This window comes from Aedes aegypti, chromosome 1, assembly GCF_002204515.2.
Source record: "Aedes aegypti strain LVP_AGWG chromosome 1, AaegL5.0 Primary Assembly, whole genome shotgun sequence".
In the NCBI taxonomy this organism is placed as follows: domain Eukaryota; kingdom Metazoa; phylum Arthropoda; class Insecta; order Diptera; family Culicidae; genus Aedes; species Aedes aegypti.
Genome location: NC_035107.1, coordinates 70491121 through 70518895, shown reverse-complemented (window position 1 = coordinate 70518895; position 27775 = coordinate 70491121). Strand labels below are relative to the sequence as shown.

General features: G+C 36.9%; 1 protein-coding gene across 1 annotated transcript; it reads left to right on the top strand.

The window, feature by feature from the left end:
- LOC5569550 (protein peste) lies at positions 1-27775 on the top strand. Its single transcript, XM_021839471.1, has 4 exons — positions 1-279; positions 26238-26403; positions 26465-27386; positions 27450-27775. Exons 1-4 carry the CDS (start codon positions 169-171, stop codon positions 27763-27765), a joined length of 1515 nt encoding a protein of 504 aa, XP_021695163.1. The 5' UTR covers positions 1-168; the 3' UTR covers positions 27766-27775.

The following is a 27775-nucleotide window of genomic DNA, read 5'->3' as shown; positions in this document are numbered from 1 at the left end:
CGCAGATCGATCGCAGCAACCCGCAGAAGATCAAGTGGTTCGTCGCTTATTCACGCGTTGAGCTTACTCGTGGTCGGATCGTTGGTTGTTTCGCGGCGCGGTTTTTCGCCTGGCTCGGTTGCGAATCATAGCGGCAGCGTGCTTGCGTTTGGGACGACGGTTGAAACGATGCGTATTGATAAGTTTTTCTGCGTGGCGGCGGTGGGAGGGATCCTTGCGATGGCTGGAGCCGTTTTCGCACTGTTTTGGGGTGATATCCTGGATGCGATTATTGTGAAGGTGCGTTTCAGTTAAGAAGAATGGGAATTAGTGGGCAGGAAGTCGAAGTTGTGTTTATTCAAATGAAAATGCGAAGTGAATGTTCATCGATACGAGAATGTAACTTATTGTGATGAAAGTGCATTCAGAAAAAAGCCGTTAAGTGGAATGAATTGCAGTAATTGCATAGTTGAACAGCTACTATGCATAGATCGTAAGGAACGTAAAATGATAGGTTTTACGACTTCTATGACTGCTATTGAATAGAACCCGTCGGAAAAATTCAAATTTATAATCGTTTGGAGATAGGTGTTGTCTACATGTGCAATCAATCGCAGTGTGCCATGAATAATGAATACCACAAAAACTGCAGTACACTTTCTCGAACTCTCTACCCGATGAAGATCCTGGTTACTGTGATTGATTTCAGTATACTAAATGTTTCTCGTAAGATATCCTACCCTGAGACGAGACTCGCGAAGATGGTCTTCTTTCTCTGTGATTGCTGAGTTTTTTTCTTATTCCACTTTGTGTTTATACCAATTATGCGCATGCTGTTCAAATCCTCACATGAACCTCTAAGCAAAAAATGATTAAGTTTGCATCACATCGAATCATAAATAGCCATTTGAGTGAAATTTCATACCAGCAAACGTAGCAGATATTAGAAATAATTAATCTTCTGCTTAGATTTATCAGCAACTTTGGTAAAACTGCTCCGCCGACTGAGGTTATTAATAACAGTTTACTTTGAACACAATACTTTTCACTTTTTCAGCCATAAAAACGGTGGGCTGCATTTGACGTTTCGTGAGAGGGGAATCTGGGCTACATATGACGTTGATATTTTTCCTCTTCGCGAGTCTCTCTCAGATCCTACCCAAATTGATAATTCCTTCAATAGCAAGTTTGGAAGTGATCTCTGTAACCAGAGTTGAGCCAGATATCCATAGCGGTAAACGTGCAACTATTCAGAAAGACCACGCTGTAGATCGTGGGTTCCAATCTCGCGTGTCGAAGATCTTTTCGGGTTTGAAATTCACCCGATTTCTCAGGACAAAAACTGGTATAGGAAGCTCTCAATAAATAACTGTGGATGTGCTCATAAACACACTAAGCAGAGAATCAGGTTCTATCTTGGTTGGGACTTAACGCTGGAAAGAAGAAGATGATCTCTTGTTGTTTTACAATATTGCTATGTACATTTGAAACGCAAATATCAAATGCGGGAACACCAAACGCAGTAAGATTTTCTACAAGAAATGCGGTGTCAAGGATATTTTTTCTTGCTAGGTCAGCGGTGATTTTGAAAATCGTTGCTAGGTGTCCTTTGATTGTTTTGTGTTACCACATTTGGAGCACATTTAGTCAACATTTGCATTTCAAAAGCAAACAGCAATACATGATTGCAGTTACATGTTTTTACATACCTACAGCTTACTCGGCATGAAGTTCACCTGAAACTTTATCACTTAATGTTTTGCCATACGAAAGTAAAAAAAAGTGTTAAAATACAACGTAATGCACATGGGGGGTACCGTAGCCTCGAGGTTACGCTTTCGCTTCGTAAGCGGAAGGTCATGGGTTCGATTCCCAATCCTCCCTCATTTGGCATAGTAGTGGCCAAGTGCACGGAGTGCCTAAAAAAACGTAATGCATGATTAGACAGGAATGCTTTATTGTGTCATGAGCATAAGCTTGAGCATGAGAATATATGACCGTACAATTCGTAGTTGCTACTCCGTGATTGACCAGAACAATCCAAGTTCCACAGATATTTAATGAATGGGGCTTGTGATTAGCTTACCATTCTTCAATGTGCACAAATCGAGAGCTCAAATTCTTAAAGTTAATAATGGCGCCGGCCACGTCCTTACGGTCATCAGGGATGGACGGTAATGTTAGTTAGACAACCGTTGTTACTAGAGACCGAGTATACCTCTGACTCTATACAATTTTCATGGGAAGGATATTGGGTTAGTGGGATATGGTAGAGATTTGGGAGTCATCAATGTTTGGTGATGTGATCCATGATTTAGTCACATCTAATTGGAGTCGCGGTATAAATCGATAACCACATTTTACGCCGAAAAAGTGTTCATCACTCGCCCACGCAGGAGCAAGCGACGCGATCAATAGATCCATCGGAAGTTTTGTTTCAGAATTACTGATTTTTTCTTCAAGATACAATGCAAGATTTTTTCAAAATTTCAACAAAGCGTTTTCGTAAGTTAACATCAAGAAATTACTTCTTGTAGCTTTTTTTTCGTGAAGATCGCTAAAAAATCTTTCAGTATTTCCTCCAGGAATTCTTCCTGGTTTATAAATAGATGCTATATAAACTTTACTGCCGTTCTACGGATATTTGTTCCGCGGTCCATAAGGTTTACATAGAACATGGGCATAGGCGTAGAAAGAAAGTTATTTTTTTTTTTGGGTTAACAAGTACACGTCAGTTGTACGTGACCTCCCAGCTGGATTGGAAGGAGGTAGTTTCAGCTGCGGTGATTGATATGCGTCTGAAGATGGCCGAAACGTCACGCAAACGATAAATCAATGTTTTATTTGTTCACCGAAAAACATCAATGAAATAGAAAGATGTAGAAAAAAAGTTTAGTTTGATAGTAAAAATTTAATATTCGTCGAAAAAACTCAAATAATCTAGAGGATTTCAAATTTTGCTAGTTTTTATAGAATAACTAAGTCAAAACCATTTTTTAGATACAAGTGCTGCAGACACAGTTTGGAAACAAATAAATTAGCTTCAAAATCATTTAAAAACCTTTGGAATCGGTTAAGTATTCATGAAGTTATGGTCTTCAAAGATGATTTATCAGTAAAATTAGCAAAAATTAGGTAAAAACAACTTTTCACTAAGACTAGTTTTGATTTTAGACAAACTTGGTGTTTAACAAAAATTTTAACAATTCACTTTTCAAGAGGATGGTGCCAGAATTTTAAAACTTCTTGGAGAATAACTTCACAGAAGGTATTTTTCTATAACTTGGAATTACACCTTCAAGGCGCTTGTGCCACCTCTAATTCTTAATATTTCAAATTCAAACTTTGAGGTTTTTTATGTAATTTGAATTCAAAAGAGCACTGGTTTTGAGAACTTTTGAAAATTAAGCCGCACCGTATGATATAAATGACATAAAAATTTCTCTACGCTTTTCTTTATAAACTACTTCAAAATAATTCTTCAAGCATTTCATCCAGAGACATGAGTTTTTCAAAGAGCTCCTATGAAATTCGTTCAAGAGTTTCTTTCAGGAACTTTTCTAAGGATTTTTTTTCCAGGAATATCTCATGCAGATTCTTTTCTTAATATTTTGAAATAATAATTATTTACTTCGGATTCTGCACATCAACTTTTGGTGGTATTCATAGTTAAATGATAGCAAAAGCTAATTAAAGCATTCGATGTATCCTTGGTAAAATTTCCATTTGAATATATGGAGGAATCCCGAGAGAAAATATTAGTGTTCTACATATGTTCAGATTTTCTTTTAAAAATTCGCAGCACCTTTTCTGAGCAGCTTAATATCAGCTAAAACTGTAACTCAAATTATTTTCATTAGCCTGATTTTATAAGTTTTAACATTGTACTTACGATTGATAGTTTAGATTCTAGGACCTCCTGCCACCAGTGTTCAGTGGGAGTGCACTAGATGATATTTTCTGCTGTATAGAGTATTCCAATTAGGTATTTTCCAATAATTGTACATATAAAGGTTTAAGTTACTTACGCTATATTTCAAGAAGGCTAAGTAGACGTTAACCCCTTAGCTCAAGCTCAATTTTTTTTTTTTCACTATTTAAAAATATCATGTTATTTTTAATTCATAGGTCTAGTTAGATAGTTTTAACAATTTACCGGAAATAATGCTTACGGAAACTAATGATTCACACGTTATTTGAATGAGATTAGTTATAAATTCACTATTTAATTTGATTTCTACACCACAAATTGTATTCCACGTTTGCTTTCCAACAGGTTATGTTTTATTTTGATTCTCGTTCCTTTACTTTACGTATCCATCTAAGACAGGTCAAAGTACAAAAACGAAACCAATTGCCTGTCAAAAAAGACCACTTCTCATTGGTCGTTTTGGCAAGAGCCTACTTTCACATCGTTAAGTTGAATTGCAACAGGTCACTTTGTTGCTAGCCCGGCCGTGTTGCTAGTTCATGGATAAACGTTTGCATCAAACGTTTGGAAATTTTGCATGGAATCTTTTTGGTTCAAATCTATTTATATTCGACATTAAGTTCAAAGCATGTGTTCATACAATACTAAAACATATAAAAAATACCTAATTTAGACCAATATGATGGAAATTATGTCAGTTCTCTATAAATATATCATCGGTTTTGAATTTCAACCTGCGTTTAAAAAATATAGCTTCCTCTATTGCAGTAAATGAATGAAGCGTGCAAAAAACAATCAAATTATGCGCCTTGATATTTGAATTTGTTCATAGGATTTTTTCAAAAAGGATACTAGTAACACTGGCAATTGTATCGTCAAGGTGATCGGCTGAAAAACAACGGGGCAGTCTTAGTTGAGCTGTCACGTCCTGTCTTAGGTATCCATCAAAAACGTCCCATCAACAATGTGCATTGTCTGCTAGACTGTCATGGCCTACCCAGCGGTTTTCAGCACAACATAAAAATGGGTTCCTTCACAAATCAATTTGAGATAGGTATAAGAAAAACTTTGAATTCTTGGAGAATATCAAAATATAACATATCAGTGAATCAAATTATCATCAAAATAGACAAAAAACAAACAACAGAGCAAGCTTGCTCACAACCGTTTGTCACAACTGTTGCAGATAAGGACACAATTAAAAGCAGAATTGTCATGACAATCACACAGCGCAATATTGTTGCAACCTTTTCAATTCGCGATTAATCAGTAATTTTAAACACAAAACCAAATTTGTTTTATGGATTCTGTTTGATAATGTGTCAATGTTTACCAACACGGAGGAAGTTCTCGAAAATTGCAATGCGAAGCCCAGAAAATCGCCGCGCACGTGGTGATCGATCTTTGTCATATTCTGTTCAGGTGATGACAAACTCATGTTGCGGAATAAAATTGTTGCAACAGGAATAGGAGGTGACAATGTCTTTGTTGCTGCGTGTTGGGTGACAATTTATTCACTGTAACATATATAAACTCTTTTTGAAATTCTAGGATTATTTTATAAAGGATCTGTTGGAAATGTCCGAAATCTCTATACAAAATATTTGAGGAACTTTTTGGCATTTTAGAATCCAACATGTTTTTTAAGAAATATCTGAAGTAATTCAACGAATAGCACTGCGGAACAAGCAACAGTACACTACTATTGACTTCATTTCAGGGCACTGAATGCATTGCTGTTTTAAGAAATGTTTTGTTTTTACTAGGATAGGACGTGACAGCTCAACTAAGACTGCCCCTTTGTTTTTTCAGTCGGAAACGTTGACGATATAAAAGCCAGTACCTCCAGTATGGGTTTTAAGCAAATCTTGTGAACAAATTCAAATATCAAGGCTCATAATTTGGTTGTTTCTTGCACGTTTCATTCATTTAGTACTATAGAGGGTGCCAGCATTTTCAAAAATCAGCTTCATATTGAAAACCTGCGTTATTTTTGGAGAAAATTGGCGCAATTTCCATTATTTTACTTTAAATTAAGCATTTTTATTACATGAGCTGTTGTGACCAACAACAAGCCACCGGGGTGCATCATACAGCATCACAACGGTGGACGAACAATGCTGAGGCCACAAACACACCATACTGGCAACACTTTACTCACCTGAATTGAACACTCATACATTAATTCATATTCATACCGAAACAAACAGACATCATTGGATATAGCATAGTTATTCAATCAACTTTATACTTACAATCGAGATCATTCCAGATCACAACATTGAAAAAGCATTATTATTGTTCACCTTCGCATTGTATCATTCTCTGACAGTTCCAGAAGATTACAAATAGGTTGTATAACAGTTAAGCCACAACACATTATTCTTAGCAGAGCAATTTCGGAGAAATAATAAAAACGCGTGTTATCGATAGGAATACAAACTTGGAATGAATCTTTCAATGACATTTCTCATGACGCAGTTCAAGGTACAAAGTATTTATCATTTTAGGTATAGCTTACACTGTATAACAAAGAGTAGGTGAATGTGTGTTAATTATTACCCTCAACATCCTGCCCCAATCAGCTACTCCTACCTCAACTCCTATCATATCCCTGAACTTCCGGAACCGTGGTGCCGGTAACCCCTTCGTTAACATATCAGCAGGCTGCTTATCCGTCGGTAGATACTTCAGCATAAGCTTGCTCCTTTTGATCAACTCTCGCACAAAACAATACTGAACCTCTATGTGTTTCTCTGGTTTGCAACCCAAATAGCATTTCGATTCGATCCTGAAACCAACCGCCACCAGCTCAGTAGAATCAGCAGCAACGAACGAAACAGTCTTCGCACTCACATTTGCCTTTTGCGTGATTTTTTCGATGGAGCTGTTTGTCCCCGTGTCTCCGTTTCGCCTCGCTTGGGGCATTGGAACTTCTTGTGCCCGACACCACCACAATTGAAGCATTTGAGCTTACCTTGCTTGCTGGACTTGCCCGAAAACGCGGCCTCGTTGGAATCGGTTTCCATTCGCTGACCGCGCCGCTTCGCTTCGACGTCGAGGTAATTCCGCCGGACGAGATCCATCGTCATCGTCGTAGTGACCGCATCGTAGGACTCCGGCATCGTGATCATCAAGTGGCAGATCACGTCTTCCTCTTCCATTCGAGCACCAGCTCCCTTCTCTTCCCGGACCAAACGGTCGAATCGCAAAAAGTGGTCTTGCAGTGGTTCGCTTTCGTTGTATTTCATCATCAGCAGCTGCTTTTTCAAAAGGAATCGACTGGTAATGCTTTTCCTTTCGAAAATGTTGTGAAGAGCGTCCCAAATCTTCTTCGGAGAATTTTTATCCTTCACATATTCCAAGTTACTGTCGGCAATCGTCTGGATCAACACCGACCGACATTTGTTGTCCTGCTTCACACGGGCATCACGCTTGATCTTCTTGGCAGCTGTTACCTCCTCCGTCTCCGAGTCCAGAATGTTCCAGAAAGCTTCTTCCTCCGCCTCCGTTTCTACGCAGTGCAGCACTTCCAATTGCTGCAGGTACGCCCGTACCCGGAAGCTACAATTGTTGAAGCCACTTCCATCAAACGGCTTAATGCGAAGTGATTTCTCTTTCACCAGCCCCTTCGCCGATTCACGCAAACGAACCGAAAAACAACTTACGAACCGGACCGGAATCAAATCAAAACTTTTCGGATTTTTCCACTGCTATGGCCGTTTCCGCCGCTGGGACCATAACCTCTTAGCAGAACAATTTCGGAGAAATAATAAAAACGCGTGTTGTCGATAGGAATACAAACTTGGAATTAATCTTTTAATGACATTTCTCATGACGCAGTTCAAGGCACAAAGTATTTATCATTTCAGGTATAGCTTACACTGTATAACAAAGAGTAGGTGAATGTGTGTTAATTATTACCCTCAACAATTATTGCATACAACAATACACCACTAGAACATTCTATGCAATTCGATAGGAAAGAGTGGAGTATAAATAGGACACCATTAGCCATAGGAAATCAGTGTTTGGGACGAATGTCCTTCGGGTTAAAGTCCCTTTCAAACAACAACAACAATAGGAAATCAGTCTGAAATAAACCGTGAACTAGAACGTATCTCTCTCGTATTAATTATTCCCTACCGGATCGTATCCGCGGGAACATGAGCATTGTAGGAACACATGCGATAAACTTGACATCAAATATAAATAGATTCGAAACAAAAAGATTTCATGACAAATTTCCAAATCTTTGATAAACATTCTGATGTATGAACAAGCAATACGGTCGGGCTAGCGACAAAGTGGCCTATTGCAGTCGAACTCAACGATGTAAAAGTGGTCTTTTTTGACAGGCGATTGGTTTCGTTTTTGTACTTCGATCTGACACGTCTTGTCTTAGTGCGTAACAAGCAACGACAATTGACTTCATTTCAGGGCGCTGAATGCATTGCTTTTTTAAAAAAAATGTCCTGTATTTGAGATGTTAACTGCTATATATATATATATATATATATATATATATATATATATATATGGGGAGATCCCCCAGTACCGGACACTTAAGCCACTAAATTCATAATTCGAAAACTATTGATTTTATTGGTTCGTGTTACCCATTTATGATGTATATAATCATTTTTATAGTGTACAAAAATAAATTTGAAAATATAAATATGAATTTTGACAATGCATTTTGATGATGTATTTTAGTACCGAATTGATCGATCTTGAAAGGTGGCACCCAATACCGGACACGATCTGGAAATGCCTCGAATTCTGCAAATTCGAACATCATTGAATGTGAACACTATAGGAATAGTTTATAATTACCAATTCAATGCATTTGCAACATTTACAAGAATAATTTGAGTTTTTCTTAGTTTGCAAGATGCCTATCAAATACCTCTTCCATATATGATGAAAAATAGCACATTTTACGATGTTGTTCTGAATGTACATTCTTTTTAATTTTATTGCATGTTTGATACCATGATCGACGGAACCCATGAAAAATGAAAGTATTTTGAGACACTGACGCAATAATTACAAAGAGATCATATAACAAATCAAGCTGTCCGAATCTGAGGGACAGAGGGTGCTTAACGAAAATTGTAATTTGTCCATATTTAGTTCAATTATGGTACAAAATACATTCATACTATCAAACTAGGATTATGTTCGATCATGCTTGCGTGATCCAAAGTATTTTTTCATATTCGAAATAATTACTAAATAGGCTCAAAATTAAGAGAATACGTCAATTTTTTAAAGATTTTCAAACTTTTCAACTTTTTAAAAAAGGCATGCATATTTCAAGGATGTGTTATTCTACGCAAACATTAGTCTACATAATAGCTTTCTTTTCTGCTAATACACCATCTTGATTGGACCATGATTTCTCAATGTTTCGACTTTGCCCGGTATTGGGTGCTGTCCGGCACTGGGGGATCTATATATATCTATATATATATATATATATATATATATATATATATATATATATATATATATATATATATATATATATATATATATATATATATATATATATATATATATATATATATATATATATATATATATATATATATATATATATATATATATATATATATATATATATATATATATATATAAGTGAAGAAGGGTGTCACCCAGACTAAGTTTTAAAAAAAGAACTTATTCGATCTACTGCCTAAAACGAACTGAACCTTTATTCAATTATTGATTACGATCAAACCTCACTACCTACTGCAATGCTTATGCTGTTGCTGTGGAAGAACTGCTAATGCCGCGGGTCCAAAGGGCTGTGGCTTCGTTTAGTGGTCTCGTTCGGTGGTTGTCCACGTAAATGCTACCTATGTTGTCAGGTGATGAAATGCTGATGCTAGACTACTGTTTCCGTTCTACTAGCTGGGCTATCGTCGTCGGTGTGGTGGACGTCGTCGTTGTTGGTGTTGTTGCCGGGAATGATGAAAATGATGATACACCAATAAAGCGATTGGTGTATGGATGATTGTTGAGGATCGGTAAGGGTTCGATCTTAACTACTCCCCCTTTTGGAGACGATTCGTCCCGAATTGTACTGGTCTCAGGTTTAATTTCTGGTTTGCTTTTAGACTCCATGGATGCTCCAATATGAAGAGATATCTGTCTGCGTTTTCTCGAAATCCATGAAAGACCTGCAACGATACTTAGAAGAAAACATACGGTCGACATACTTAGAGATGTGTATGTCTGAATTTTGTGTTCCTTAGTTAATGCTTCAATCCGATGTCTATTATGGATGTGAATTTCTTCTATATTATTCTGGATTTCCAGGGTCTGTTCATTGATATGTAAACCATCTAATGGCATAACAAATGTCGGTTCTGATTTGTTTGCTTCGACATTTGAGAACTTGGTGCCATTTATTATGACAGAGCAATTGTGGAACTCTATCAAATACGTTCCAGATAAGTTTCGTTTTGAAAGACCACAATTCGATTCGATTTCTGTGTTATTGATGTTTTTAGCGACAAGGTAATTGTCCATGATCGCTTTGATCTCCGTTGATTGATAGCATTTTACGAAAGTACAGTTTCCTGATAGTCCTCTTAGTAGGTTTGAGTAGCATAGGTCGCCGGTGATGTCCTCTAGGCTGCTTAGATTGCACAGCCTTGTCCTTTCGATTCGCAGGCAATCCTTCTTGATGAAATATGTTCTGTTGTCGCTTTGCAAAGCAGTATTAGCAGGAAGTTTTAAAATTTTATCTACTACTGGAAGAGGTTCTAGGAAAAAATGTGTGTACATAGCTTTTTCTATTTTTGGAATTGACACAACAAATATTAGTTTTGAATGGTTATAAAATGCTGACAATTCTAAATATTCATAAATTTGATCTAAACTGTTCGTCCTAATGTTTTGTTCTTCTAATATATCTGAAACAAATCCTAACTCTTCAATTGAAAGTATTTGTTTGGGAATAATGTTAGTTCTTGCTAACTGAATTGATTCAAAAATGTCTTCTAAATGTGATTTAAGGTTGTCTAAGTTGTAATTGATTTTCAAAATTTCTCTAAATAATTTAAAGTTTTTGTTGGTTTCGTTTTCAGATCTAGCTGATATAATGTTTTTAGTTATTTCACTCTGTTGTTGATTTAAACGGTTGATAATGGAATTGATTCTATTTTGGAGTTGTAGATTAATTTTAAGCTGTTCGTTGTTTTCGTTAATAAGTCTTTTGTTCTTGATCTGCAGTTCAAAAATATTTTTCGAAATTTGTTCATAGTCGTTATGGTCCATATTTCCTGTAATTCTTTTTATTCCAGTTCCGAGAAAATTAAATAATCCTCTTTTATTTCTTTGCTTTGGCCGAAGATTATTGAATAAACTGTGAACGGTTCCATATTTCGATTCTAAGATTTCAAACATATCAGTAAAATTTGAGAATGTCCGTATTCCTTGGATATTAGCAAGCAATTTTCTAAAAATAGGTTCGTAATTATCCAGTTCTAGGATATGAAACAATCTGTGATTGCCTATTTTTATAAAACTGTTGCCAGTTTCTATGGTTAAAAGACCGGGGTTTTGTTTGAGATTAATGACGTGGATGGATTGTGGTTGGGATAGCTGAGTAAGGAATGTGGTTGTTATCAGGATATTCCAAATAAACGTCATCTAAAAAGAGAAAACAAATGAAAAAACACATTAGAGATTCTGTGGTGTTACTTTCGGATTCGTCGCAGTTTTTCTTTATGCAATTTTCGACTTAGGATATCTTTGTACGTGTGTTTCCGGTTAGATCGTACTCGCACTTGTTGGTAGCGGTCCTTAATTTTCGACTTCACTCCTTGGATGCGGTTGTATGCCAATTCGTTTTGTTTTAGTTTTGGCGGATCCTCTCGCTTCCTGTTGTGGTACAGATTCTGTGAGTTTTGTGTCTTGGTTAGTTGTACTTGAACTTCGTCGTACAACTTGTCACGAAGTTCAACAAGGCGTTCCATTTCTATCGGTCTCTCCTGTCCATTTTTGGCTGCATATAAAATTTCACGTGGTTTCATGTTGGTAGCTGTATGGATGCTGTTATTGTATAAAGAACATGCGATTAAAAATTTTTCTTTGTTTGACACTTCACCGTATTTGTGTTTATTAGCGTTAAAAATTTCGGTTATTGTCGAATGAAATCTTTCGACTATTCCGTTTGTTTGACTGTGGTTCGAAGGAGTAAAATATTGTTGTATATTGAGATCTGAGAGTAGTCCTCGAATTTCGATGGACTTAATTGCTGGTTCGTTATCCGAGACAATCAAGCTTGGAGTGCCGTACAGTGTTATGTATTTTATTATCGCCTTTCGTATATCCGCAATTGATCTTGATTTTATTGGGATTAATGTTCCATACCTTGTGAACTTGTCTACTACAGATAAAAACAAATTTGGTTGAGCGATGTAGATATCTATGTGAATAATTTCAATGGGTTGTTTCGGTATAGGGGTTTCACCAAATTTAATTTTGTAAGGTTTTCTCTCGTATTTTGCTTTATTACAAGTATCACATAGGATGATGTACTTCCTAACTTTCCTTTTCATATTAGGAAAAAAGAATCTCCTTTTTATCTCCTCCAGATTTTCACGAATACCTCTGTGAGCTGTTTCGTGGGTATCCTCGATAATTGAGTTTTGATCTTCTAAGTTTGGTAGATCAATGAGAATTTTTTGTGATATGCAGAGTTTGAAAGTTTTGCATCTACTAAAATAGTTTTTGTATACAATTTGTAAGGATTGTATCACGTTTTCAGGACACATAATGCAGTTTGATCGTCTGGGATCCATGTATTCTTTCAAAATTCGAATTAAAAGTGGTACACCAAATGTTATTTTCGTAATAGTTCTTCGGTACACACGAGGGAAAATTTCTTCGTATGTCTCAGATTCGTTAGGGTCAATTTTTAAAATGATTTGGTTGTGAAAAAAATTTATTGGTTTTTCTGTACATTTGATGAATTCAGAGTCATCTGTATCAGCAGAATGCACTGAACAGTCGTCTGAGTCGGAATCATCTTCGTTCACGTTGATATCATGTGTTATCCTTGATAGAGCATCAGCGACAACGTTTTGCTTACCGGGTCGGTGTTTTATTTCAAAATCATATTCTAATACTGTAGACGCCATTTAACTAGTTTTGTATTGGGTGTTTTGAGGTTTAGTGCGTATGTTAAAGGTTGGTGATCCGTGTATAATGTAAATTTTCTACCAAAAAGGTAGGGTCTAAAATATTGAGTTGCCCATACGATCGCTAATAATTCTTTTTCTATTGCTGAATATCTTTCTTCGGTTTTCGTCAATGTTCTAGACGCATATGCTACGGGTCTGTCTTGTCCAATAGCACCTTGGGATAGAACGGCACCTAGAGCAAAATTACTAGCATCTGTGGTTAGCACGAATGGTTTTTCGAAATTTGGATATTGAAGGATATCGCTTTGAGTTAAAAGTTTTTTGCATGCAACGAATGTTTTTAAAAAAATATCTGTGTGCTCTACGTGTTCGCCTTTCCTCAGTTGAGCAGTGAGAGGTTTTGTTATTCTGGCGAAATCGCGAACGAATCTACGATAATATCCTAAAATACCTAGAAAGCCTCTTAGTTCTTTCTGGTTTTTGGGGATAGGCCAATTTTGAATTGCTTCGATTTTGCTTGGATTTGGTTTAACGCCATTATCTGTCACAATATGGCCTAGAAATGCCACTTCTTTCTTAAGGAATTCACTTTTATCTAGCTGTATTTTGAGGTTTACTTTTTCCAATGCCATAAATATTTTTGTCAAATTTTCAATATGTTCTTGAAGAGAAACAGAAAAAATAATAATGTCATCCATATAAACAAGACAACATTTTCCAATTAGGTCACGGAGTACGTGATCCATGACACGCTGAAAAGTTGCTGGAGCATTTTTCAGTCCAAATGGCATTCTTAAGTATTCGTATAATCCATGTTCTACGGAAAAGGCTGTTTTCTGGATATCATCTGGGTGAACTTCGATCTGGTGAAAGCCAGATGCTAGGTCCAATGTTGTGAAATATTGGCATTTTCCTAGTTTGTCTAATATTTCGGTTATGTTGGGTAGTGGGTATTTGTCATCTATAGTCTTTTCATTAAGTTTTCTATAGTCGACTACTAATCTCCACTTCTGTTGTCCAGATGCATCTAATTTCTTTGGTACGATCCAAATTGGAGAGCACCAAGGAGACGTGCTAGGACGTATGATGCCTTGAGACAGCATATTAGAAACTTGTTTTTGTACCTCCTCTTTATGACAATAGGGGTACCTGTAGCTTTTTGCATGAACGGGTAGATCGTCTTTGGTTTCTATTCTATGTTTAATGACGTTCGTAAAGCTTAGATTGTCACCTTCCAAATAGAAAACACTTGGAAATTTCGAAATCAAATTGATCAATTTTCGCTTCTCTTCTATGTTTAAATGGTCGATTCGAAGCTGATTTTTCAATCTAGGATCTATTGATGTGTTATCAAATACGTATCCAGGTTCATAATTTTCAACTTTTTGCACTACTTCAAAATTATTCAATTCAGAGAAAATGAGTCGATTAGGGCTGATTTTCACTGGAACTTCACAGCAATTTTTCAAAAGAACTGTAGCTTTGTTGTCTTTTGCTGTGTAGAGTGCTGGTAGAATCATTACTTCGTCTGTTAGAGGAAGTGGATGTTCGACGAAAAAGTCGCCATTCGGTACATTCGTTTTTAGAGGTAATGGAATTTCTTCATATGCATTTAGATTGCGACTAAATGAATCGGGGTATTTTCGAAGCATGTTAACTGATGTAGTAGGGAGTTTGAGAGTATTAGATGAGGTTAAAATTTCTGCTTTTAGATTTCTGAGTGATTCGTATCCAATCAGTCCGTCGAAGTATGGATGGAATTTCAAAGCGTAAAAGGTTAGTGGTTGGTTAAACATTTCGATTTCAACACATTTGTTAATGTTGTGTTTCCCATTGATATTTTTGACTCCTGTAGGTGTACAGTTTTTCAGAAAACATGTACTAATTTTGTCAGGATCCACGTAGTTCTTGTTGGCACCAGTGTCAACTAAAAACTTTAGTTCGCCAAATTTAGTTTTCATTTTTATATAGGGTAGAAAATTATTACTGTTCATGTTTCTGGTGTTTCGGGCAATTCCATCTGAAAATTTAAGGCAGTGATTCCCAAAGTGGGCGAATTCGCCCCCCGGGGGGCGATTTTCAGGTCCAGGGGGGCGATAATTTGTAATTCTGAATCTGGGGGGCGAAAATAGTAGAAAGGGGGCGAAAATTTTGTTAGTATTAGGATATTCATCATAGACAAAATGTGAGCTTTATGGCCGTGCGGTTAGTGTCGTCAGGCATTTGGCCATATCTTGCCAAGGAGTGTGGGTTTGATTCCCGCTTCAGTCCGAGAAACTTTTCGTAAGAAAGTGGTACTTCCTATTAATGACTTTACCGTCCACTGGAAGTATTAACGTGTTGGTGTGGTGTCTTAAAATAACTTGGCTAGATAGTCAATCATCATACGTTAGTATTATCCATTCATTGTTTCTACTTCTAAAACACGAATGTGCATCTAAGAATTTTCCCGATCGATAACGTTGATCTCAATAATTCATGGTTACAGATATCATTAGAAGCATTTTTGAAGTAAAGTATGCGAGAGTTCATAATAATCGTCACACTAAGTTTACTTGCACAAGCTTGGCAATGCAAATCTCTGATTTTTAATTTCATCCGAGATTCAGCTTGCAAAATGCTTTCGTTACGAAGGTTACGAAGCATGATTCACTGATACTGGGTTTGTATTTCCTGAGATTGAATAGCAGGATATAGAGCAACATTGCTTCGATTATTGCAGTTTAGTGAAAAGCCTGTAAACTACGGACTTTTGTTAACGTATTTCAGATAGATTTTGTTGATATTAATTAGTAAAGTAATATAATAGATTTGTTGATTTTTTGAAGTCTATAAATGTGATAGTTTTTACATTACTCATTTATATATATATATATATATATATATATATATATATGCGAGTCGAGAACATGTTTATCACATTTTAAGTACAACACCAGTCAACTTTACATTTTGACCAATTTACGGTACACTTATGCCAAGATGTTGATAAAAACTTCAACATAGCATAGCTTTTAATTTAAATATTTAAACTACGTATCGGTGGGCGGCTGCCACACGAATGCGAAAATGGCAATTTTAGCAAAGAAAGGTCTCAGTCAATAACTGTGGAAGTTCTCATTGAACACTAAGCTGAGAAGCAGACTCTGTCCAAGTGAGGGCGTAATGCCAAGAAGAAGAAGAATCTGGGGGGCGATTCTAAAATATGTTGGTCTCAAGGGGGCGAAAGTCAAAAAAGTTTGGGAAACACTGATTTAAGGTATCACCCTCTGGTTCATTAACGGGTTGTTCTTCGGAACTATTATTGATATTAACTTGCTCATAATTAGTTGCATCATATTGGTAACAGTTAGATGGCTCACTATATTGACCGTAGTAATCGATTGGTTCTGTCCAATTTACTTCATGAAAATTTGGTCTATTCATATAATTTACTTTTAAACTTCTCAATGACTGGTCGATTTCCATTGGAGTGGGTTTTGGAGGACGATAGGTTCCGGAAGGAGGTTTACTAAATTGGTTAGGATTTCGGTTGAATGGATTGGATGGGCCAGGTTGTTGTGGTCTTTGAGAATGATTTGGTTGACTGGGAGAAAATGTACGTTGAAATGGTACTTGAGGTTGGAATGGAGAGAACTGTTGAGGGGTGTGCTGTAGTTGTTGTGGACGTTGGATTGGTGCGACGCGTTGGAATGGATTAGTTTGGATTGGGTAACTTGGAAACGAATTTTGTGTTACCGGAGTTTGCTGAAATCTTGAAAATGGGTTTGAAAATTTGTTTTGAAATTTGTTCCTAGTAGGGACAGGTGGGGTATAAGATTTTTGTTTGTGATAATAAAAGTTTCTTTCTTCAATACATCGTCTTAAAGCATCTTTCAACGATGTGGGACATTGAGCACGGATGACAGTGCCTACCGGTTCATTGAGCCCTGCAAGAAACACTTTCAGGCCTATTTCCTGGTAAAATAGATTTTTCGCGGCTCTTACGTCACTGTTGTGTTCGTTTAAATTTAATTGATTTACCATAAGAGACAACATAAAAGTTATTTCCTTATAGAAATCTTCAATCTCCTTATACGCTTGTGTAATTTTAAACAGGTCCTTAGTGAGAGATACTTCATCTCTTTTGTCGCTGTAGTGTGTAATCAGACTGTTTTTAATTTCGTCCCAGTCTGTGCTAGTGCCATAAAATTCTAGAACATTGTCAGCGTCTCCTATAATTTTGGATCTGATGGCAAGAAGCCATACAGTGTAAGCTGGAGTGTTCTTGACTTTTGAAATTTCAGGCATAAGATCATCAATAGATCTTATGAATGAATGTAATTTAATGGGGTTACCATCAAATGGTGGCAACATCCTGATAATTTGTGGGGTCTGAAGGGCTCGCAAGGCGCCTTCTACCGAATTTTGTTGCTGAACAACAGCGGCTTCTTTTGCAATTGATTGTTGGTGCGTAGCGAACGCTTCCAACTCTGCTATTCTAGAGTCGCGTTGTTGCATTATGCCTATTAATTCTCTGATCTGGGTTTCTAACTCCCCGACTTGGATAGTGATCAAGTCGCGGTTCTCGTCAAACTTTGCCATTTTTCACACTTGAAGTCAAAATTGATTAAAAAAAAATCCTTTCAGAAAATGGTAAAAAAAAAATACAGGTGAAGAGAATTTATGTTTTCTAGGATTTTTGTTTTAAATAAAAAAAAAAGCTAAATTAATTATTTTTCTGTCACTGTAATAGATATTTTTTCTTATATTTTGTTATTTTGATCATTCACTTAAATCACTCTGATAATCACTTATATAAAAAAGCTTAATTCTACTTACGGTTTTATCCGATGTTCCCTCGGATGGTTCGATGTCCGATATTCCCTCGGATGGTTCGATGTCTTCTAGCAGGTGTGAAGCTTCGTTAAAGATGATTTTGGTGTCTCGGTGAACCGCCGGTGCACTAGAATCTGTAGTTTAGGTGTTTCCTCCTTTGCTCTTCGGTAAGCCGCCGATGATTTCGGATAAGAACACTTTTCACTACACTTTAACTACTCCACGCTAGAACTGCCGACTGCGCCAGTGAAGAAGGGTGTCACCCAGACTAAGTTTTAAAAAAAGAACTTATTCGATCTACTGCCTAAAACGAACTGAACCTTTATTCAATTATTGATTACGATCAAACCTCACTACCTACTGCAATGCTTATGCTGTTGCTGTGGAAGAACTGCTGATGCCGCGGGTCCAAAGGGCTGTGGCTTCGTTTAGTGGTCTCGTTCGGTGGTTGTCCACGTAAATGCTACCTATGTTGTCAGGTGATGAAATGCTGATGCTAGACTACTGTTTCCGTTCTACTAGCTGGGCTATCGTCGTCGGTGTGGTGGACGTCGTCGTTGTTGGTGTTGTTGCCGGGAATGATGAAAATGATGATACACCAATAAAGCAATTGGTGTATGGATGATTGTTGAGGATCGGTAAGGGTTCGATCTTAACTTATATATATATATATATATATATATATATATATATATATATATATATATATATATATATATATATATATATATATATATATATATATATATATATATATATATATATATATATATATATATATATATATATATATATATATATATATATATATATATATATATATATATATATATATATATATATATATATATATATATATATATATATATATATATATATATATATATATATATATTAGTTTTGCAGTGGTCAAGGAATCGAAAAAGATCATAAAAAGCTACTTAAAGGCTTGAAAATTCTGAAAATTTCCTTAAAGTATTCCTGAAAAAATCCGAAGATAGTATCCAAAAATTCTGTGAGAAAAAATATTAGATTAATTCCTGGAGTAATTGCTTGAGGTTTGGAGATGTTCTTAGTGAAATTCCTGATCGAATCCTGGCATGATTCTTATAGGCAAATATTTTTAAAGCTAAACGATCACTTCGCCATCTGGTGGCCAGTAAAAGAACCTTCAAAAAGGGGGTTTCGATTGAGAATGCACCGTGTGCAACATAGGAAGGCACTTTTTCTCGTAATAGCTATTTTGTAAATGATCAAGGATCACTGAAAAACAAAATGAACTTTTGTTCCTTCAAAAATGTACAGATGCGGTCGGTGTTCATGTACGTTTAGTAAGAGAAAACAGGAAAATTGGTGTTTGGCAACATAGGTTATAAACTTCTGGATTCTTTGTTAGTGGTTAAATTTGTTGTATAATCACGCGTATCGCATAAACAAAGGGTCAAAATAATTATGCCAATGGAAAATAGTTCAATAATTTATTGATTACGACCTAATTTTTGGGTTGAAAAATTGAATTTTGGACGTAAACAAACCTTTTCAGTGACATTTCTCTCCTTCTTCCCAAGCGACCTCTATGATGGTGGCGCATTATATTTGCCTATAGAAATCTGTTGATACTTTCACCACTTTTCTGGTGGAAGTTGGCTCAGAAAGATCTGGAAGAATTCAAATTGGTGAGAGTTCTGCACGAATTCCAGAAGAAAAGGAATCGCTTGAAGAATCTCTCAAAGAGCATTGGAGCAAATTTCAGAGGCATTTATAAGCGAATTTGTTGTATTGGTCCCAGAAACTACACAAAAAACTAATAAAAGAGGTTTCTGGAGAAACCATTAAAAGAATTATGGAGTTATTCATGGCTCAATCAAAAGAGATTTACCGGGGGCCATTTCTAAGAAAAACATTTTTAGATATTACTGAAGATCTCCGAAAAAAAAAACAATTTGATGAATTTTACAAAGAGTGTAAGAAAAAAATCTTGTACCGATTTCTAAAAAAAATGCATTTTCTAAAGAAGAATTTCGGATGATATTCATGTTTGATTTTAAGAGGCAATGCATTAAGGATGAAGTTTTTCTTAAGAGTTGCTGGAAGTTCCCGGACGCTTTCAAAAAGTGTCCAGACGTATCCAAATGGTATCAAAAGGGGGAATTCTAATCGGTTTTCACTGTTTTCTCAGACGTCTATTATGACCAGGATTGAACAAGAGAAACAGAAAAATTCTGAACAGCACCCAAGGTTTTAACTAAAGGTTTCCAATGTTTTTTTGTAAACCACAGGTGTTTCTAATTGGGTTTAAACCGTTCATAAAATGGATCCTAAAATTCACCCATTCCCAATGGTTTACAAAAAAAAACTCAGGAGAGAAGTTCTCAAGGGTTGTTCATTTTTTATAAAAGAGACTCCTACAAGTTTCCTAGAGGGGTTAAAAAATTGCAGTTGATCTTAACTGGTTTCCAAAAATTGCTAATGGTTTGCAATGGCCTTCAAAGTGATTTTAAGATGCTTGGAATACACTAGCAACACCTTGGAAACCCCTAGGATCCTCTGATTACTCCTGGGGATTTTTTTTATTTCCGTACGGGTTTGGGCCGAAAGGTCACAGATTTTCATGAATTTTTTTTTCAATATATGAATAAAAAAAATGAGAAAAATTCAGGGTCGCCTATTTTCCCGGAAAACTCAGTTGGAAATTTTTTGTTTTCCCCTGACACTGTTTTCTTTGAAAAATCATAACTTAAGAACGAAGCATCATAGAAAAAAAGTTTTTTTTTATGAAAATGAAAGCAAATTTTCTCAGGAATAAAAACATATATTAACTGGAAAAAGTTTTCCACAAAATTTTCCACCGTTGAGAAAATTTGTAAAGAAAAGCAGGTAAAACTATGCTCCAACTCGTGGAAAATTTTCAAAAAAATATTTTTGAGAAGATAATTTCATAATCTTTAATCGCTGAAATTTTGAAATGTACTTTTTTTCGTTTTTCAGTTATGGCCAATTTTGTATTTTTCTCTGAAAAATCATAACTCAAGAAAGAAGCATCGTAGAAACAAAGTTTTTTTTTATGAAAATGAAAGCAAATTTTTTCAGGAATAAAAAAAAATATGAACTGGAAACAGTTTTCAACAAAATTTTCCACCGTTGAGAAAATTCGGCAAGAAAAGCAGGAAAAACTATGTTCCAATTAGTAGAAAACTTTCAAAAATATATTTTTGAGAAAGTAATTTCATAAGCTTTAATCACTGAAATTTTTGAAATGTACTTTTTTTCGTTTTGAGTTATGACCAATTTTGTCCATATTTCAATCGAAGCATCGGAAAAACAAAGATTTTTTTTATCAAAGCAATTGCAAATTTTCTAAAACATCTGAAAAAAGATATGGGATTGGTTTAAATGAAGTATAAGTCGGAATGAATGATATTTTTCATGAAAAATTACGCCGCTAAGAGAAACTGAAAAAGCTGTTTCTGCCTCAATTTTTTACTACACTGAAAAGGGATTTCTTCTTTTCTATGGAACAAATAAGATTATTATTTTTTTTTTAAATATTATTTATTCGATTATTCAGTATATAACTTACATTTCCATCTAAATACTATCTATTTTTTCAACCGGGATGATTGTCTTTGGTTGCTAACACCAGAAGATTTTCGTTTCTTTGTATTATTAAGAACAAAGCATGCTGTATTTTCTTGGTTTTCATGTGCATCTGAGAATTCACTAGCAAAAATGCTTCGTTCGTCTTTTGGTATAAATGAATGATATTTTTTTGTTCCAGGAATTGGAACAAGGTTAGAAAATCTTTCCTGAAGAAATTTTTCAGCCTCTGAATGTCTAGAGATGCTACTATTAGAGAGTCAGCAGAAATTAATAACGCCAAACAATTTTTCGACTGGGCTGTGTCGCAAAAGGTGAAAGACCAATTTAAAAAAGATTGGGAATTTATCTATGCAACTGAAAATGACTATTCAGAGGCTGAAAAATTTCTTCAGGAAAGATTTTCTAACCTTGTTCCAATTCCTGGAACAAAAAAATATCATTCATTTATACCAAAAGACGAACGAAGCATTTTTGCTAGTGAATTCTCAGATGCACATGAAAACCAAGAAAATACAGCATGCTTTGTTCTTAATAATACAAAGAAACGAAAATCTTCTGGTGTTAGCAACCAAAGACAAACTTCCCGGTTGAAAAAATAGATAGGGTATGCGTTCCCTTAGTTGTGGGTGTTCCTATAGTTGCGGTAGTGTCGTTTTCACTGATTTTAATACATTAGCCATAGAGCCGACACTGCCAATCGACTTCTTGGCTTGTTGATACACGGAATAGTTGAAAAGAGCGTTCAAATTGCTTCAAAACTGATGAAATATCACTAAAATTGCTAAAACTTTTCTTGCTTGTACCAATAGTTGCGGTAAAGTGTTCCTATAGTGGAGGATCCCATAAGAAAACAACGGAAAACGCAACTATAGGAACACAAATTAAAAATATACCGCAACTAAAGGAACAGTGTACCAATAGTGGAGGTACTATTTTTCACTGACATGCCGTGGATTACTGCGATGAAATCATTTTTCTCATTAAGTCAAAGGTTGTTACTTCCCGTTACAACATTAACATGTACTTGGGGACGGACCTGGTGTAGTGGTTAGAACACACGCCTCTGACGCCGAGGACCTGGGATCGAATCCCATCCCCGAGATAGTCACTAAAATTTTCAGTGACGTCTTCCTTCGGAAGGGAAGTAAAGCCGTTGGTCCCGAGATGAACTAGCCCAGGGCTAAAAATCTCGTTAATAAAGATAGAAATAGAATTAACATGCACATTCATTGCGCTTTTTGAATTTAGGTGGTTAAACGAAGTTCAATCGTGCTTAGTACCTCCACTATTGGTACATCTACCCTAGTATTAAGATGAAAATGTAAGTTATATCTATATAAATAAAAATGGAATGGTGTTTGTATGTCACGGAATGGCTTACGAACGGGTCAACAAGTTTGGATGATTCTTTCTCCATTTTGTTCGACAAGGGTTCTGACGTGTCTGTGTGAATAAAAGTTCCAGGATATTCACCGGGAAAGTCGGGAAAACGAAAGTGAACGGAACTGTCATTTTGTATGGGACGATTTATAACGGCTTTCAACAGCCTAATTGATGGCAAGACAAAGTTTGCCGGGACCACTAGTACTGAATAATTGAATAAATAAAATTTAAAAAAATAAAAATAATCTTATTTGTTAAATAGAAAAGAAAGAATCCCTTTTCAGTGTAATGAAAAATTGAGGCAGAAACAGTTTTTTTTTTTAGTTTTTCTTAGCGGTGTAATTTTTCATGAAAAATATCATCCATTCCGACTTATACTTCATTAAAACTAATCCCATATCTTATTTCAGATGTTTTAGAAAATTTGCAATTGCTTTGATAAAAAAAATCTTTGTTTTCCGATGCTTCGATTGAAATATGGGTTTTCAAAGAAAAGGCTTATATGGTAATTTTCCACAAAATTGGTCATAACTCAAACACGAAAGAAAAAGTACATTTCAAAAATTTCAGCGATTGGAACATAGTTTTTCCGGCTCTTCTTCACGAATTTTCTCAACGGTGGAAAATTTTGTGGAAAACTTTTTCCAGTAAATATTTTTTTTTAATTCTGAGAAAATTTGCTTCCATTTTCATATAAAAAAAACTTTGTTTCTACGATGCTTCGTTCTTGAGTTATGATTTTTCAAAGTAAGTAGTGTCAGGGTAAAACAAAAAAAATTCCTACTGAGTTTTCCGGGAAAATAAGCGACCCTAAATTTTTCTCATTTTTTTATTCATATATTGATGAGCCCTGCCTGTGGAAAAAGTTTAATGAAAATCTGAGACCCTTCGGCCCACTTTGTACGGAAATAAAAAAAAATCCCCAGCAGCGACTCGAATTCAGCCTTAAATAGCTGAATTTTCAAATTTTTGTTATCCCTACTAAAACACGATACAAATGTCCATTTTGCCTGCACTATGTGGGTAAAACGAACATCATGCAATAAACGTGAGCAAAACAAATATTTTTGAAAATGTTTATTGCCTTACCGAAAATATATCCATTAATGATTGTAACCCATTCATGGAGCCATCCTTAGCCGAGTGTTTAGAGTCTGCGGCTACAAAGCAAAGCCATGCTGAAAGTGTGTGGGTTCGATTCCCGGTCTGTCCAGGACCTTTTCGTAATGGAAATTTTTTGACTTCCCTGGGCATAAAGTATCATCGTACCTGCCACACGATATACGAATGCAAAAAATGGCAACATTGGCAAAGAAAGCTCTCAGTTAATAACTGTGGAAGTGCTCATAAGAACACTACGCTGAGAAGCAGGCTCTGTCCCAGAGGGGACGTTATGCCAAGAACAAGAAGAAAAACCCATTCAAAAAGAATTCTGAAAGTATCAGATTTGACATCATATCATAACGATATTCACCTCGCTGAGAAACCTCAACTTTTCCGAGCTCATCGAAATTAGTTTTTTTTTTTTTGGTAAAAGGTGATCATGTTTCCACCCCTGTTCATTTTACTACCCCTTCCCCTAAATTGAGATAAGCAAGCATTTATAAAAAATGATTTATTAACTCCAGAAAAATGAAAATTTATGGATGTTTCTACTATTTGATAGAAAAGATGTTGGTCTATCTGATGCTGGTTAAAAAGGGCTTATAATAATGTACTTCAAAGCGAAAAACACTTCCTTCCTTAGACGGCGCGTTTTGCCTCCAGTTACCCTACTATTTTAGCTGACTATGCCTGTTCTTAAAAGTACCATGGAATTTCAGAGGAAATTACTATGTTTGTAGTTCATCCCATCCACCTTTCTGGTACATTTGACAGAAATCTATTTCGTCAATCTGATTTCGACTACAGACATGGTAAAATCATGCGCATATGTGGAATGCAGAAAACACAGCGTAACAAAAATGGCATTTTTGCGTGTCTCAAGGATCAAATTATGTGTCTCTAGTAGATTTCGGGTTGCTGAATCTGATGCCATTTTCAGAAATGTTTCAGCACGTCACAATTTTTAGCTGCAGGTCGCCAAAGTTGTATAAAACACTGGTTTTATTGATGTTCACATAAAATTTAAAGTATAATTTATCAAACTTGTTTGTGATCTAATCTACCAAGCATGCTATTTTGCCCATAAACGTTCCATTTGGGATATAATTTGGTTGAAAATGCACGATTAAATTTAGATTAGACCAATTTTTTTAACATGCTTGCTGTCTCCATACAAAATTCTTCGTTTTTCTCATATGGGAAAATACAATACTTTTTTTTCTATCTTTATTAACGAGATTTTTAGCCCTCGGCTAGTTCATCTCGGGACCAACGGCTTTACTTCCCTTCCGTCACTGAAAAATTTTTAGTGAATATCTCGGGGATGGGATTTGATCCCAGGTCCTCGGCGTGAGAGGCGAGTGTTCTAACCACTACACCAGGTCCGTCCCCAATACAATACTTTTCAAAACCGTCAATAAATAACTTTTTCACGTCGAAAGTACTATAAACTTTGTTGATAAGTATTGTTGTACATATAAAGTTTGAATTCTGTGGCAAATTAAGCAAATAAATTGCCTTACAAGCTGGCAAACTTGCATGCATGTAGGCTAAAATAGTCATTTTTTGCATTTTCAACAGCCAATTTCAAAAAAAAACTAGACGTGCTATGATATTTTTGAAAACGGCAATAGATTCAGCAACCCTTTATTCAATTAATAGCGGTATTTTGGTGCTTGAGACAAAAACGTGTTCCGCAGTGAAATTGTCGGTGCGAAAGCGTTATTTAACCCTCTTAAATGAAAGTTTCTACTGCACAATTTTATTGCATCGATTGCACATGAAAATTGTGAACCTCATGAAATACCCAACATGATCATATTACCCCCAGCTCTCCTTACGTTCTTAAATATCGCACATTCCTCTCGAAGTAACGCAAATAATTTATCTCACTGCAAATCTAGTTACACCCATTAGCAAAGCTAATTGATCAAACTCAATCGAACGAGCAGCGATCAAGGTGTCATCACGTTAAAACCTTCCTCCGTTAACTTATAGTTATCCACTCGTGTGCGATCTCTCGTGCCCTCGCCTCGAGCCATCGGTATTCAACAATTGGTTGCGCACGCGAACCGAGTGATTCACTAATCGTGTAGAAAGGTGGTCACCTCTCTTGATTGGACTCTCGCCGAGCGCCGCGTGAACCAGAGTCTCGGGCACGTGCTCTCGACGGAAAACAATGTCACGGCTGGGGGTTTCCCCAAACTCTGGGATCTAGTTCAACTGATCGAACTCAATTGTTTATTACTTCCCATCTACAGGAAAAGATCCTCTCGCCGACGTCGAGAGCGTTTAAACTGTGGAGGCGTCCTCCGGTACCGGTGCAGTGGAGAATTACGCTTTTTAACTGGACGAATGCGGAAGCCTTCCTGGCGAACAAGGTCAGCAAGCCGACTTTCTCCGAAGTCGGACCTTTTCTGTACTCAGGTAAGACCTCTGGTGAAACTCAGTGAATTTCATGAAGCTCAAATGGTTCTTCGTTTCGCAGAGATCCTCGAGAAGGTGGATGCTCGGTTTAACACGAAGAACTCCACTATCAGCTACCGCAGGCGTAGTTATTTCGCTCCGGACGACCTCCTGGACGAGACCCTCCTTACGCGCAGCGTTACCAACCTGAACGTAGTGGCCTTAACTGCCGCAAACCGCGGTAAAACGGAAGGCTACGGTGCTGAACGGGGCATATCCTTCGCCCTGTACAACTTGGATCAGAAAGTCCTAGTGACGCAACAAGCGGGCGAACTACTGTTCGACGGCTACCCCGAACCGATGATCCAGGAGATGTTGGACGTTCTGGGGACCACTCCACAGAATGGTCTGGACGTGGAGGACCGTTTCGGCTGGTTCCGAGCTGTCAACGGGTCCAAGAAGTTCCACGGGTTCTTCAACATGAACTCCGGCAAGGAGGACGCCAGCCGGTACGGGTTGATTCGGCAGTGGAACTACAGGGATCGAGCGGTTCGAACTCAAGGTGAGTGTGGACTGTACGAAGGGTTCACCGGGGAGCTGTTTCCGACGAAGATCCGCCACGATCAGACGCTGAGAATTTTTCTGATGGAACTGTGTCGAGCGGTGAGTTTCGAGTTTGAACGAGAAGAAGAGGTTCACGGGGTTCTGGGCTATCGATTTGTGGCGAATGGGCGAACCATGGATGATGTGTGCGTCGAGGATAGGGAGGCGCTTCCAAGAGGCGCGATCAACGTGACGCAATGTAAGGACGGTGCTCCGCTTTTTGCGTCGTTTCCGCATTTCTTGTCGGCAGATGAATATTACAGAGGGGCGATCGAGGGAATGAGTCCAGATGGAGAACGGCATCAGTCGTTTGTGACCATCGAGCCTAAGACCGGGACGGTTCTGAGGTCATCGCTCAAGTTGCAGATCAACGCTTTGCTGCAGCGTTACAACGGCGTAGCGTGAGTTCTAAGGTTAGATGTTCTCTTAGATTTCTGGTTTTAACATATGTTTTCCAATTTTAGATTATACCAAGACGCCCCTCGGTCATTCGTACCCCTGCTGTGGTACTCGAAAAGTTTCGATCTTCCGCTAGAGGAAGCGGTCAAGCTGCGAAGTCTCTTGGATGTTTCCCAACTGGGTTATCTGGGAGGATTTGCGGTGGCCGCGTTCGGGTTGTTGGTGGCGTTATTGGCGATGGGGCTGAGGTGTGCCATTCGGAGCACGCAGAAGAAGAGTAGAGGCGAAGGTCCAAGGCCGGTGGCCAATGGGGACACTCGGGGGGAGTATGAGTTTGTGCAGAACGAGCAGAACAAGGATAAGGATCGAATAAAGTTGTGATGGGTAAAGA

Bases quoted from the DNA above. Each gene is read 5' to 3' on its own strand.
- LOC5569550 (XM_021839471.1), top strand. From the start codon at position 169: ATGCGTATTGATAAGTTTTTCTGCGTGGCGGCGGTGGGAGGGATCCTT. The intron at 280-26,237 runs GTGCGTTTCAGT...TCCCATCTACAG, and splicing joins TGGATGCGATTATTGTGAAG to GAAAAGATCCTCTCGCCGAC. The intron at 27,387-27,449 runs GTGAGTTCTAAG...TTCCAATTTTAG, and splicing joins CAGCGTTACAACGGCGTAGC to ATTATACCAAGACGCCCCTC.